Source organism: Hemicordylus capensis, chromosome 2, assembly GCF_027244095.1.
Source record: "Hemicordylus capensis ecotype Gifberg chromosome 2, rHemCap1.1.pri, whole genome shotgun sequence".
In the NCBI taxonomy this organism is placed as follows: domain Eukaryota; kingdom Metazoa; phylum Chordata; class Lepidosauria; order Squamata; family Cordylidae; genus Hemicordylus; species Hemicordylus capensis.
In genome coordinates this window covers 226,428,844-226,444,125 of record NC_069658.1, presented here as the reverse complement: position 1 = coordinate 226,444,125, position 15,282 = coordinate 226,428,844, and the positions used below count along the sequence as shown (strand labels likewise).

Sequence of the window (15,282 nt, the reverse complement as noted above, 5' to 3'; positions counted from 1 at the left end):
GATTCGGCCCACAGGGACTGTTTGGCTGGCCCCCAGGTATCCTGCAGCAACACAGGAGCTGGGAACTGCCTTATAACACCATCCTCCGTCATAGCTCTTAGGAAGCTGGTTAAATCTTGGCTTTTTATCCAGACCTTTATATGATTGTTTTATTGCTGCTTCTGCGTGTTTTTATCCATGTATAGTTTTTTGTATTTCTCTATTTTTTAATATCAGATTGCTTTTATATTTTTAGCGAAATACTTTTAATTCATTTTTATTATGTGTTTTAACTTTTGTAAACCGCCTTGTGATTGTTTTTAATGAAAGGCGGTATATAAATCTAACAATAAATAAATAAATAAATAAAATCCTATGCATATTTTCTCAGAAATATGCTCCATGGTGTGCCCACTGAGGCTTACTCCTCAGTGGTGGAGCGTTCGCTCCGCAAACCCGGGCTAAGAGGAGAGCTACCAAAGCGGGTTACCCCCTGGAGAACCATCGGGCTTGCAGCCGAGCCCAGTGGTTCTTACGATCGGGAAAAATCGGGCTAGGCTTTCCTAGCCCAATTTTTCCAGATTGTGAGAATAGCCCCTAAGTGACAAGAAGAGAAAAAAAGCAGGCACAGCAGAGCAAGGGTTGAGCCTGGAGAATACAGGGATGGTAGGAAGGGTACCAGGGCTAGGGAGTTTGTTAAGGGTAGTACTAGTAACAGTAGGGATAAATCTTCAAACTTCATGTAGTTAGAGCTGCAATGTGTCTACAGTCTATGGTTAGTGTTGCACCCTTTTACAGATAGGAAGCAGAGGCTGAGAATTAATTTTCCTGCATGATTCAGTGAAGCTTGGCTGGATGAGAATTTCCTGACCACATTCGCTTTATCCATTTGCTGGTCAATGACCGAATAAACTTATCTATCTTCACTTTATCCCAGGTTTCATCTGTTTGCTATTTTTATTTATTTATTATTTATTTATTAGATTTATATACCTCCGTTCCAAAATGGCTCAGGGCAGTTTACATCACGATAAAAACAATTAAAACAAGTTAATAGTTAAAATCAAACTATTAAAACACAATAAAACCAATTAAACAGCTTTAAAAAAAACCCTGGAAATCAGGATTTTTGCCAGAATCTCTTTATTCTCCAGAAACAATGAAGAGTCTTGTGACACACCTTAAAGACTAACGCATGGCTTATAGCACAAGTTTTCATGGAGTACAGTCCACATCATTGGGTACATGAAGTATAATCTCAGACTGGTGTATATATGGTGGGTGGGGGGAGTGAAAATAGTAGAATGGCCTTATTCATTTATTGCTTAATTACCAGACAATGCTTTAGGGGCATGTTTGCCATGCAAACAATAACTGCTCCCCCCTCCCTTATAGTATAACTATAATACAGCTGGTGCTTGAGTTGAGATATGTGCAATGATTAAAGGTCTTCATTGATTACTGTTGTATTAGTTGGTTCTGCTGCTATTTACACCTTGTAACTGTAGTTGGGATAGTTAGCAGAGTCATGGGGCCAGGGGAAGGAGAGGAAGGCAGCGAGGGGCCCATTTTAAATTCTCGTCTCCGGGCCCACTCCAACCTTGGTAGGCTCCTGCCTGCACAGCTTTTTAACGCTGGGAGTAAACAAAGCAATTGCAATACAGAAATCTTACATTTAAAAAGAGGAGGTCCAGGCCTCATTCTGTCACAGGTATCATTCCTCATGCTTTCCAATGGGAGAGTTTGCCTGCATTTTCCAGGAACTTAATGGATTTTGCTGGCGTTTCCCTTTCCTCTTCCTGTCCTGTCCTTTTCTTTTGTAGTCTGGGCAAGGTCTGGGATCTACTTGTGAAAAAATCATGTTTCGATCTTTTGTGGTTTGGTCAGGGAGTTTCATGTCTAGGAGTTTCACCAGTTGCAGGAGAGCACCAGCAGGAGAGAGGGCCTGCCCTCCCCTCTTGCCTGTGGGCTTCTCAGCAGCATCCGGTGGGCCACAGTGTGAAACAGGATGCTGGACTTGATCGGCCTGGTCCAGCAGAGCTCTTCTTTTTGTAGTAGCAGCAGTAGAAGTGAGAGGCAGGGGCTGCAATGCACAGGCTCAGCAAGGCACATGTTCCATAGCAGAATCCACCCTCCCCCAGCCCAGAGGGATTCAACCCCAAATCTCTCTATCAGCACAGCAGAGATTGACTCACACAATTTCCCCTTGAGCAGGCCAGCTGTACTGTTGAACAACAATTCCCATCACCCTTGACTATTGGCCACTGTGACTGGGGATTATGGGAGTTGTAGTCCAACAGCAGCTGGAGGGCTGGAGTTGGGCAGCCCTGCCCTTGAGGAAGTTTTGGCAGATTTGGATTCATGGGGAGCACCTAAATCTTCACCCTTCCTGGTTGGTTCCCCAGCTTTGCTCAGTTACTTGGATGGATCCCAATGACCCCACCATGGAGAATGGCTTCCTGAGACTGATCCCAGGTCCCTGCCTTTTCCAGTGGCCCCTATTCCTGGGCCTCTAACAGGCACACAGAAATGGAGCAGATGAAGCTTTTTCTACCTCACTATCTTCGTTACAATAAAAGCTTCACCTGGCTGATTTCTGCCTCCCAGGATGCTGTTAAAGGCAAAGGAGGGCCTATAAAAAAAGTGGCACCCTTAGAATCCACTCTCGTTCCTCACTAGCAACTTGATCTTGATACCTCCTTGATCTGGTACAATGCTATGAACCACAGTAGCCTCTCTACAAAACCCTTGAGTGGTAGGCAGGGTGCATCTTCAATCAGCCAAGGAGGAGAACCAAACTCTCCCACAGAAAGACACAGACAGCATCTCCCTGCACCCATTTTGGAACTAGCAGCCCTTAAGTCTTGGCGGGGGTGGGGTGGGGTGCTGTGGTTGTTGGCACAGACAACATACCCCTTTCTTGGCTGTCCCTGGATTTGATGCCCTAAAAGCACCACCATCTGCCCTGCAAGCAATTTCAAGTTGTGCAACTTAGGATTCGTGGGAGAGGCCAGATCCGCAAGCTCTGATGGGAACTGAAGCATCTCTGGAAAGCGCCAAGTTTCCTAAACAGTTTGGGGAGGAAAGGCACTGCCAGGAATGGAGCAGAATTGGTAAATGATGCAAGCTGGAACAAGGACAGGAGCAGATTCCACAGGCAGGTTGTGGCACATTGACTGACCCTTTTTTATCTGAAAAGGAAGAAAAACAGGGCAAGTTAGAACTCATGTGGTTACAGATGGAGGAGACACTAAGCTTGTTCACACAACCACCATTAGGTCCTGATCAGTGTGCACCCAAATATCATGGAAGGAGGCAAGAAGAGTTATTGAGGTCATTCACACTATCAAAAACCCGTGTTCTACCTGGGTTTGGGAGCTGTGTGTGCTCCCAGTTTTTGGTTGTGTGGAAGCAAGGAAAGAGGAAAAGCTACCCAGGTTTTCCTCTGATCTTGATTCCACACCATCGAAAATTGGGAGCACACAGAGCTCCAAAAACCAGGTAGAACGGATGACCCTCTTTTTTGTTGACTGAGGGTTGGAATGGAATTGGGGATGGAATTTGGGTAAGCCTCGCCAGTCCAACTCTGCTCCCGAGTCCCATCTTGCACACGATCCTGCTCCCGGCTCCTACCTTGATATTGGCATTCACACAACTGCCGATTGAGAGTACTCTCCTACCGTGGCCGGGCACTCCTCTTACCCTAATGGCGGTTGTGTGAGCAAGCCTACTGAATGAAGGGCAATTATTCTGATCCTCCATTACAGCCATACCCCAAAATTAAGCTCTGAAATGGATCTCCTTGGCTTGTAACACACACACACACACACACACACCCCGCCAAAAGCAACCCACAGAAGTCTGCTCTCATGCTCCCTTTTCCACATCTTCCTCACCTCTCCAGAGGTGGACTCCCATTTCCTCTGCCCCACTCCCATCCCCTTTGTTTTCTTCTCCCAGGCTGCTCCCATCAACTACAAGAGAGCCCCCACACACAGAGACACACATACTCCTTCACCAGGCTGCCTCCCTCCCTTGCCTCCTTCCACTTCAAAAGAAACTCCTTCAACTTCATGAATCCGCAAATCCCACCTGTATGGCTGGATGACAGGCCAATAAGCCAAATTTTGTGCAACCCCGACGGCCTTGCAAGAGAAAGCAGCTAGACCTCATGAAGGACAAAACGGGTGGCTGAAGGCATCCAGCAGGGTCTGTCCCCAAGTTCCCTACACCCAATTCCATGGGTGAGCTTTTGCCCCCACAGCCCCAGCCCACCCATGAAGGAACACAAATCCCACCCTCCCTCCTCCATGTCTTATGGTCATGTCATGGCTATGAAGAGATCAGTCCCTGGGCAGGAGCAGGTCTCAGAACAGAGGTGGGGGTGAGTGGGAGGTGTGGAGGTCTATCATTGGCTACTAAACAGGTGGCTATAGGTCACCTCCAGCCTCAGAGGCAAGATGCATCTCAGGGGAGCAACTGCAGGAGAGGGGGCAGGCCCTCCACTCCTGCCTGTGGGCTTCCCAGAGGCATCTGGGTGGCCACTGTGTGAAACAGGATGCTGGACTCGATGGGCCTGATCCAGCAGGGCTGTGCTTCTGTTCTGATGAGTTTCCTCCCCGCCACCACCAGCCCTTGTCGTGGCTCCAACTGTGGGGACTGCACTCCAGCCTGAAGGGCCCGATATAGCACGCTCTGCTCAGCAGTGGCACAGAGATTCCTCCCCACCGCCAGCCCTGGGTGCCGCTCCCACTGCGGGAGCTGGGCTCCAGCCCAGAGGGCCCCATGGGACACAGCAGCGGAGGGTGTCTCCATGCCTATGGATGGTCTCTGCACCACTGGCACAAGAGAGGAGAGCTGGTCTGGTGGTAGCAAGCATGACTTGTCCCCATAGCTAAGCAGGGTCTGCCCTGGTTGCATCTGAATGGGAGACTTGATGTGTGAGCACTGCAAGATATTCCCCTCAGGGGATGGAGCCGGTGCTCTGGGAAGAACATCAGAAGGTTCCAAGTTCCCTCCCTGGCTTCTCCAAGACAGGGCTGAGAGAGATTCCTGCCTGCAACCCTGGAGAAGCCGCTGCCAGTCTGTAGAGACAATACTGAGCTAGATAGACCAATGACCTGACTCAGTATATGGCAGCTTCCTATGTTCTTATGTCATGGGAAGATGTGGGGCCTGGGGGGCCCAGAGGCAATTGTCAGCCTCCTTCCCAGGGTGGCTCTAGCTGTGAGGCCATGGGAGGCTGGAACTCACAGGCGGTCCCGGCGGCAACTGGTTTCCTTCTTCTGCCTGCTCTTGATGATGAGAACGATACCCATGATGATGCCTACGATGCCCACAGCCAGACCCAGGCCACACACCAGGTCTTCTGCAGTTTCCGGGAGGGGCTCTGGCGTGTTGGGATCTAAGAGAGAGGAGACAGAAGCACAGGTGGGTTGAGAGGCCTGCAAGGAGGAACAAAACCCAGAAACTCTCCCCCTGCCAGACTCACTACTCCTCTGCTTCTGCGCTTGACTCACCCCTTGCATTCCAAACCCCTGATGGGGGCACTCAGAAGCAGCCGCCATGGCCCTGCCCTTTCCACGTAGCTCTCCAACCACCTGCAACTCTCACTGCTTAGGGTGGTTCCTTACAGTCCATATTCCTTCAGTGCTCTCAAAGCAGGCCTTAAATAGGGTCAGACAAGGGCCCAAACCAGAGTAGGAGAGAACTAGGCACACTCCCAACCAGGGGTCGTGTGAGTTCAAAGATCAAGGCAGGAGGAGGGAGGAGCGATTGTGTGGGAGCTGGATAGGGCAGGTGGAGAGGCGTGGCCAACCCACATTCTAGCCTTAGCATTCTACTGAGGATGGATGAAAAGACGTCCCACCGGGCTCCCGCACAATCAGTCGCCCCTCCTCCTATCTTGATCTTTGCAAACGTGATGAATACGATGACTATTTATATATCGCTTTTCAACAAGTTCTCAAAGCAGTTTAGACAGATAGACATAAATAATGATTGATAGACAAATGATGATAGACAGATGTAAATAATGATAGATAGATAGATAGATAGATAGATAGATAGATAGATAGATAGATAAAACAAAATGGCTCCCTGTCCCCACAGGGCTCACAACCTAAAAAAGAAACATAAGATAAACACCAGCAACAGCCACTGAAGGGATGCTGTGCTGGGGATGGATACGGCCAGTTGCTCTCCCCATTAAATAAAGAGAATCACCACTTTAAAAGGTGCCTCTTTGCTCTGTTGAGAGTACATACAGCTCTCCTACCTGCCTGGGAGTTCCTCCAACCCTACAGAGGGTTGTGTGAAGAGTCTTGGTATGTTAGACGATGAATGTAAACTGATCTTCTGATCTCCTATGCAAAATTTCTAAAACCATTGCCATGCATCGCCCAAGGTTATCTTTAAAAAGCAGGCAAAGGAGGGGAAATGATGGCAATTAAATCATTTTCAAGCTGTTTTAGAAGTCACAGGTCCTGCTTGAGAAAAGTCTCTAAGGGGCTAATTCACGCCAGCATTTCTCCCTCTCGCTTCTCTTGATGATCCTCTGAGCTAAATGTGTGTGAATTACTCCCATGGCAAAATCCTGCAGTTGAGGTGACAGGAGAATCAGTGGCATGTGGTTACGGAGAGATATTTCAGACGTGCCATCCCCCATTTGATCCTGCAGTCACCCAGTGATGGAAATGCCCATGCAAACTCGCCCCCAGCTTGTGCTTGCTTCCCACCCTCCTCCCCACCCCAGAAAAGACCCCTTACTCCATTCCTTCACCAAGGGCTGCTCCAGGCTCCAGTGCTCCACCCGGCAGAAGTAAATGTCGTCTGCGCCTGGGATGAAAGTCAAGTAGGAGAACTTGTGGAAGGTGTTGTCCTTGTTGGGGTAGAAATCTGTCTCGGCTGCACTTCCCATCACCTCCTGCCCATTCTTCAGCCATGTGATATTCACCACGGGAGGAGAGAACGCGTTCACCAAGCAGATGAGGATGTTGGGGTCCCCCAGCTCCACCGGCTTCTCTGGATACACCGTCACTTTGGGAGGGACTGGGGGGGCGACAGAGAGAAATCAGGGTCTCTGCTTCAGATGTGGGAGGGTCTATACCAGGGCTGCTCAACTTCGGTCGCCCCTCCTGTTTTTGGACTACAGCTCCCATAATCCCCAACCACAGTGGCCAATAGTCAGGGATTATGGGAGTTGCAGGCCAACATCTGCAGTTGGGCTGAGGTTGAGCCTCCCTGGTCTATACCAAGGCTCCATTAAAGGTAAAGTGTGCCGTCAAGTCGATTTTGACTCCTGGCACCCACAGAGCCATGTGGTTTTCTTTGGTAGAATACGGGGGGGGGGGGCTTACCATTGCCTCCTCCTGTACAGTCTGAGATGATGCCTTCCAGCATCTTCCTATATCGCTGCTGCCCGATATAGTACCAGCGGGGATTCGAACCAGCAACCTTCCGCTTGTTAGTCAAGCATTTTCTCACTGTGCCACTTAAGGTGGATAAGCTTCATTACCAGGTCCCAAATGGCCCCTGGCCCAAGTCAGCTGCTCCTAGGCTGGATCGAGAATCATCTAATTTTAAACCTTGGAGGCAGGGCCAACCTGAGGGCTTTTGGCTCCCTAGGGGAAATTGTATTTAGGTGCCTGCCCCCCTCCCCAGCCAAGAAGTGCAGAGCCCTGGTCACACCCCAAGAATCTCCCTGAGAATGCTCCGAGAATCTGGAATTTCCAGGAGGAGCCCTGGCACGTTGGGATCTCTCTCCCTATGACGACGAATATTTATATTCTGCTTTTCAACCAAAGTTCCCAAAGTGGTCTAAAAATAAATAAATAAATAAATAAATAAACAAACAAACAAATAAATAAATAAATAAATAAATAAAAATAAATGGTTCCCTGTCCCCAAAAGGCTCCCAATCTAAAAAAGAAACTCAAGAGAGGCACTGGCAACAGCCACAGGAGGGATGTTGTGCTGGGGATGGATAGGGCCAGTTACTTCTCCCCCCACCGCTCAATCAAGAGAATCACCACTTTTAAAAAGGTGCCTCTTTGCTCATTTAGCAGGATTTAGCTCTCTCTATCCCAGTGCTGGAGATGCTACAGGGATTGAACCCGGGAACTTCTGCATGAAAAGCTACTCTTCAGCTACGACCCTTTCTCGAAAGTTCTGAATGGTGAACGTGTGATGAGTTCTGCTCAGTGCCGAGTGCTCCTCACTGCCCATGTCCTGATAATTTAGGAATCCTCTTTTCACTGCTGCTTCAGCGGTAACCTGGTCTAGAAGGGCAGCCCCACAAGGAACTCAAAGGCCACACCTGCTTAGCTGTGGCAAGTAGGGGTTCGAGGGTGCAGAGTAGATAGTGTAAGGTGATTTTTGGTAATTTCTACCCCCCCACCCCACCGCCCGAGATGGAAAATATGTTACAGAATTGCTGCACTTATAGAGGTCATTCACACAATCAAAAACTGTGTTCGACCCAGGTTTGGCAGCTGTGTGTGCTCCCAATTCTCAGTTGTGTGGAAGTAAGGTAAGAGGAAAACCTGGGTAGACGTGACTGTGTAGGTGCAAGATAGGAGGAAAAGCAACCCAGGTTTTTCTCCTACCTTGCTTCCACACAACTGAAAATTGGGTTGTTTTTCCCCAATTGGGAAAATTGGGTTGAAAACATAGCTCCCAAACCTGGGTCGAACACAGTGAGGCTATTCCCACGATCACTAGAAAGCGGGCTAAGGGAGCTTAGCCCACTTTCCGTGGATCATGGGAACCAACGAGCCCACGAGCCTGGTGCTCCCAAGGCGGCTAGCCCACCTAAGACAACCTCCCCTCCCCTTAAACGGGGTTTACGGAGTAGGCGCTCCGTTAACCTCGTTTCCCTGCTTGTGTGTCGCCGCAGCATGTGGCGACACATGAGTAGACCCCCGACCAGGAGGCTACAAGCAGCCAGAATGCCCCTCGCACCTGGAGCCGGCATGACAGAGCCGGCAGTCATGTGGGTGGTCAATCTGGCCGCCCAGGGCTGCACATTTGATCGTCTGCAGGGAGAGCGGGCTAAACCCGCTCTTTCCCCAATTGTGAGAAGAGCTTCAGTTTTTGATTGTGTGAATGACCTCACTGCTTTCTATGAGTGGGCTTGTCCCCCTGCTAACCGAGCAAAGAGGCACCTTTTGAAGTAGTGATTGTCTTATACTTAACAGGGGGAGAGCAACTGGCCCTATCCATCCCCAGTACAGCATCCCTCCAGTGGCTGCTGCTGGTGTCTACCTTAAGTTTATTTTTAGACTATGAGCCCTTTAGGGACAGGGAGCCATCTTATTAATTTATTATTGTTTTCTCTTTGTAAACCGCTTTGGAAACCTTTGTCAAAAAGAGGTATATAAATATTCATTGTTTGTTTAGTTTTGCTTGTTTCTATGTGTCATCACCCCTTTTTTACCCATTCCCCCAAATGATTCCCTCGACTCCTGCCTGTGGGGTTCTTGGAGGCATCTGGTGGGCCACTGTGGGAAACAGGATGCTGGACTAGATGGGCCTTGGGCCTGATCCAGCAGCGCCATTCTTATGTTCTTACAATTAAGGTAATCCGCAGTCAGTTTTGCACAGAGGAAAGCGTTAGGCGAGGGTTACCGTCAAGATTAGGGTAGCAATGAACACACTGTCCTCTCTCCATGGAGTAATCTTTGGAGGACGTTCCTGACCATTTACATTTACATTTCTCTGACAACATCAGAAAAACTTCCTAGGAGTTTTTGTGTTTTTAAAGCTTTTAAAAGACCATTGAAATATTTGGCCGCTGAAGGTCTGATGGTCAGGACAATAAAAGCATGATAATAGAGCTGAAAGTACTGCAGTACTATCACGTATTTCCCATTTCTAGGGGTGTAGACCTTATCAAAAATCACAATGAGCATTAGTCCCCACCCCAAGATGGTACTGACCACCCCAGCTGGCTCATGAACTTGAATGGAGAAGGTCCCAAGTTCCCTCCCTGGCAACATCTCCAAGATAGGGCTGAGAGAGATTCCTGCTTGCAACCTTGGAGAAGCCGCTGCCAATCTGTGTAGGCAATATTGAGCTAGATGGACCCATGGTCTGACTCAGTATATGGCAGCTTCCTATGTTCCTAATGCCACTGGAAGAGGGAGTGGGTGAGGGACTCCCTCCCTGTCCAGGGGTTATGTTCTTATCACCGGCTACAAGTCCGAGGGCCATAGGCCACCTTCAGTCTCAAAAGGCAGGATGGCTCTGAGAACCAGTTGCAGGGGAGCAACAGCAGGGGAGAGGGCATGCCCTCAACTCCTGCCTGTGGCTTCCAGCAGCATCTGGTGGGCCACTGTGGGAAACAGGATGCTGGGCTAGATGGGCCTTGGGCCTGATCCAGCAGAGCTGGTTTTTTGTTCTATAGGGCTGGTACCATTCTCAGCAGGAGTGTAGTTGGATCGCTTCATGAGGACGCCCATGTTATAGCGAAGGGCAGCTACATTGCTCTCAGCATTCTCTGCCTGGAAGGTGGTGACGTCCTGGAACTCGGGCAGCCGCCAGATCACCTGCTTCTGGTCCAGGTCCACATAGAAAACCTCGTCCCCATCAAATTCAAACATGAACTCCCCGGGTCCCTCCTCAGAGCTGAGCGTCCTCTGCACAAAGGACACCTGTGACAGGATGTCCTCCACTGAAGATGGAGGAGAGAGAAAAGAGAAACACGGAGAGACCCCGTCAGGAATGGAGAGCGGGCATCAGCATCTGTTTTCAGAATGAGGGGAATGGTGAGGAGAGCTGGTCTTGTAGCAGCAAGCATGAACTGTCCCCTTTGCTAAGCAAGGTCTGCCCTGGTTTGCATTTGGATGAGAGACTACACGTGAACGCTGTAAGACAGGGGTTCCTGCCCTCTGGTCCTCCAGGCGCAGATGATCTACAACTCCCACACAATACATTCTACAATATACTGTAGCTGGGGCTGATGGGAGTTGTAGTTCAGCAATAGCACAGGCTGGGAACCCCTGCTGTAAGATATTCATCTTAGGGGATGGGACGGTAGCTCAGTGGAAGAAAATCTGCACGCAGAAGGTTCCAGGTTCAATCCCTGCCATCTACAGGTAGAGCTGGAAGAGACTCCTGCCTGGAACTCTGGAGAGTGAGTTGTTGCCAGTCAGTGTAGATGATATTGAGCTAGATGGACCAAGGGTCTGACTCAGTCGTGGGCAGCTTCCTTTTATCTATTTATTTTGGGAAGGGGCCGTAGCTCAGTGGTAGAGCATCTGCTTTGCATGAAGAAGGTTTTTAGATTGTGAGCCCTTTGGGGGCAGGGGACCATCTTATGTATTTATTTTCCTATGTAAACAGCCTTGAGAACTTTGGTTGAAGAGTGGTATATAAATATCTGTAGTAATAGTAGTAGTAGTAGTAGTAGGTCACAGTTTCAATCTCTGGCACCTCCTCCATATAGAGGTGGGAAAGACTCCTACCTCAAACCTTGAAGAGACGCTACCAGCCAGTGTGGACAATACTGAACTAGATGGACCACTGGTCTGACTCAGTATAAGGCAGCTTCCTACGTTCCTAGATACAAGTTGGCCCCCTTTGTAATGGGGTCCATTTGTTCTGAAATGAATTTGCTGCAGAATAGACATAATACCTGGGGGTCCACTTCTGGATTCTCTATTCTTCACCATTTGCTTTCGTAATTTATTTTATTTTATTTATTTTATTTGGTGGGAGGAGAGGGATCTTTCCTTTAACGAGCAGCTCCACTAGGGCCCCCTAATGGCTGCCACACATGCACACTGGTGAGCTGAGTGGCGGGGGCAGAGTGTGCAGTGGGGGCAGACTCTGTGTGGCGCTCGGCAGCGGGGTGGCTGAGTGGTGGGAATGTTTAAATGCGGCAGTGGCGGGAATGTTTAAAGACAAAAGACCCCCTGCCAGCTCAGGCAAGAGTCTCTCTCAGCCCTACCTGGAGTGAACCTGGGACCCTCTGCATGCATAACAGGTAGAAATAACCTAAAGGTGGTGGTGGGTGTTGTGGGGGGACCGAATGCATTAAAAATGAGATGAATGAAGATGAATAGCAAATTATATATGAATGGCTATATGAAAATGAACATTTCAAAATGGTTTTTGTTCCTTGCACACCACTAATGGAGAGGTGCAGGGCATTGTCAAGCAACCTTCCCAATAAGCTCATCTGGATGGCACTTAACGCCTGGATTTTTAATTGCTATTATTTAAAATATTTATATTCCACTTTTCAACCCAAGAAGTCCCCAAAGCAGTTTACAAAGCAAAAGGAATGAGAAGTCCCCAAGGGGCTCAGAATCTAAAAAGCAGCACAGGGGAGAGGCCAGCAAAAGATCAGGGAAAAACGCTGACTTTTCAAATAAAGTTGGCCACATGCAGAGAGACGAGAGGGGCAGACTGTTGCTGCTGCCAGTTTGCTCCATCTTTTTGGAGAGGAGTTTGCCAGATGTCTAATAGATGCCCCCAACACAGTGGTGGCTTTTAAAAAATTGAGGGGGCATAGAAGGGGCAAAGTGCATATCTGAGCAGGCGAACTGTGCCCCCACATGTTGGATTTCTCAAACAGAAACAGCTGGGGGGCAACTACTTTTCTGAGGGGGTGCTTGACCCCCATCCTTTCCAACAACAGAAGCAGGAAGGTTTGATGGGGAGGATCAAGGGCCCCGATTCCCTCCTCGTTAGCCCTTCCCTCTTCCCTCCAGGTAGGCTCCCGTAGTCCCGGTCCCCTGGCAGGCGTCCCCCGTGGTCCCAGCACCCCTTACCTTGCACAAGCTCAGCCCCCAGCAGCAGGGCGACGAGGAGGGGCAGCCAAGGGGACCCACGACGGAAGCCTCCTTTCCCTCCTCCTCCTGCTGCTGCCATTTGGGTTCTGCTGAGGTCTGGCGGGGGACGGGCAGGGTGCAGCAGCAGAGAGCAGGCGGCCAGGAGGGAATGGAGGCAGCCCAGCCCAGCCAGGTAGCTCAGCCCAGGCGGGCCCCATGGGGGCCGCCGAGACTGAGCAAGAAAGCGGAGCAGGGGCGACCGCAGCCAATGGGGAAAGGCCCAGCGGCTGAGCAGGCTGTTACCGGGTGGAAGAAACCCAGAGCGGAGCCCGAGGAGAAGACGGGGCAAAAGGCCAGTCCAAGGCGGCTGCCTGCAAAAGGCGGGGGCAGAGGAAAATCCCTCCTCGTTGAGCCTCCTCCGGCTGCCCGACTCCCCTCTGCCCCATCGGAGGCCTTTTAAAGCAGCACTCTGGGGTGCATTCTCCTTCTATGCCTTTTTATTCACCCAGGCCTTTTAAATTTTGGACTTTAAATGTGACTCTTAAACTGATGTTAAGCATTTTAATTCCTTTGTATTGTAGTGTCTATTTTCTTTTTCCCTGTTTGGTCTGTTGTGATTTAATGTATTGTGTCTTCATTTCATGTTTCAATGCTGTGTTGTGAGCCGCCCAGAGAATAATTTGTTATGGGGAGGATAATTTGTTTATTTATTTATTTACATTTTATATCCCGCTCTTCCTCCAAGGAGCCCAGAGTGGTGTACTACATACTTAAGTTTCTCCTCACAACAACCCTGTGAAGTAGGTTATGCTGAGAGAGAAGAGACTGGCCCACAGTCACCCAGCTAGTTTCATGGCTGAATGGGGATTTGAACTTGGGTCTCCCCGGTCCTAGTCCAGCACTCTAACCACTACACCACACTGGCTCAATTTATTTATTTATTTATTTATTTGTTTTTACATTTTATATCCCGCTTTTCCTCCAAGGAGCCCAGAGCGGTGCACTACATACTTAAGTTTCTCCTCACAACTACCCTGTGAAGTAGGTTAGAACATAAGAACAGCCCTGCTGGATCAGGCCCAAGGCCCATCTAGTCCAGCATCCTGTTTCGCACAGTGGCCCACCAGATGCCCCTGGAAGCCACAGACAGGAGTTGAGGGCATGCCCTCTCTCCTGCCATTACTCCCCTGCAACTGGTACTCAGAGGCACCCTGCCCTTGAGGCAGGAGGTGGCCTACAGCCCTCCGACTAGTAGCCATTGATAGACCTCTGCTCCATGAAGTCATCCAAACCCCTCTTAAAGCCATCCAGGTTGTTGGCTGTCACCACATCCTGAGGCAGAGTGTTCCACAAGTGGATCACGCGTTGTGTGAAAAAGTACTTCCGTTTGTTGGTCCTAGACCTTCTGGCAATCAATTTCATGGAGTGACCCCTGGTTCTAGTGTTGTGTGAGAGGGAAAAGAATCCCTCTCTCTCCACTTCCTCCACACCATGCATGATTTTTTAGACCTCTATCATGTCTCCCCGCAGTCGTCTTTTTTCTAAACTAAAAAGCCCCAGGTGTTGTAGTCTTGCCTCATAGGAAAGGTGCTCTAGTCCCCTGATCATCTTGGTTGCCCTTTTCTGTAACTTCTCCAGTTCAACAATGTCCTTTTTAAGATGTGGTGACCAGAACTGTATGCAGTACTCCAAGTGTGGTCGCACCATAGTTTATGCTGAGAGAGAAGAGACTGGCCCAGAGTCACCCAGCTAGTTTCATGGCTGAATGGGGATTTGAACTCGGGTCTCCCCGGTCCTAGTCCAGCACTCTAAATGCTACATGATGATGATGATGATGATGATGATGATGATTAAATTAATTAATGTCTCTTCCATATACAGTGCCTGGCATCCTGTGGACAAGAAGTCATTTTAGGAACATAGGAAGCTGCCATATACCGAGTCAGGCCATTGGTCTATCCCGCAGGCCTGCTCAACTTAGGCCCTCCAGCTGTTTTTGAACTATGATTCCCATAATCCCCAGCCACAGTGGCCAATAACCAGGGATTATGGGAACTGTAGGCCAACATCTGGAGGAGGGCCGAAGTTGAGCAGCCAGCAGCTTCTCCAAGGTTGCAGAGCTTTTGAGTTCTCCCTGCACCTTCAGCCTGAACCTGGCATTAGCTCTCCTTTCTTCCTCCTTGGAGTCTTTCCTCTTCACCTTCCTCCCTTGACGGTCTATCTGATGCAAATTGTAAGCACTTGGGGCAGAGACTCAAATAATCACCTGTGTTCTGACATACAGCACCTGGCACATTGTGGTGGGCAGTGTGGGAGAGTGTCAAGTTTCTGAGGGGGGAGGCTCCTTGGGAGGAGCCCAAGGCGTTAAGACATGATGATGCTTATCCTCACAACAACCCTGGGTAGTAGGTTAGCCTGAGAGAGAAGTGACTAGCCCAGATTCCCCCAGGACATTTCATGACTGAGTGCAAATAGGAACCTAGGTATCCCCGATCCTAGCCCAACAGGCATTTGAGTTGTGCACCCC

The 15,282-nt window shown here is 49.4% G+C and overlaps 1 protein-coding gene across 1 annotated transcript; it reads right to left on the bottom strand.

Annotated features, from left to right (window-relative positions):
• Positions 1-1,075: 1,075 nt before the first annotated feature.
• Positions 1,076-13,048, bottom strand: LOC128342958 (H-2 class II histocompatibility antigen, A-U alpha chain-like). The gene is made up of 5 exons (XM_053291204.1): positions 12,756-13,048; positions 10,394-10,651; positions 6,748-7,029; positions 5,233-5,383; positions 1,076-3,170 (listed from the first exon to the last, which is right to left on the bottom strand). Exons 1-5 carry the CDS (start codon positions 12,853-12,855, stop codon positions 3,167-3,169), a joined length of 795 nt encoding a protein of 264 aa, XP_053147179.1. The 5' UTR covers positions 12,856-13,048; the 3' UTR covers positions 1,076-3,166.
• Positions 13,049-15,282: the final 2,234 nt, after the last annotated feature.

Bases quoted from the DNA above. Each gene is read 5' to 3' on its own strand.
- LOC128342958 (XM_053291204.1), bottom strand. From the start codon at position 12,855: ATGGCAGCAGCAGGAGGAGGAGGGAAAGGAGGCTTCCGTCGTGGGTCC. The intron at 7,030-10,393 runs GTACCAGCCCTA...TCGCCCCCCCAG, and splicing joins CTACACTCCTGCTGAGAATG to TCCCTCCCAAAGTGACGGTG. The intron at 5,384-6,747 runs GTAAGGGGTCTT...CCTCTCTCTTAG, and splicing joins GCCCTTGGTGAAGGAATGGA to ATCCCAACACGCCAGAGCCC.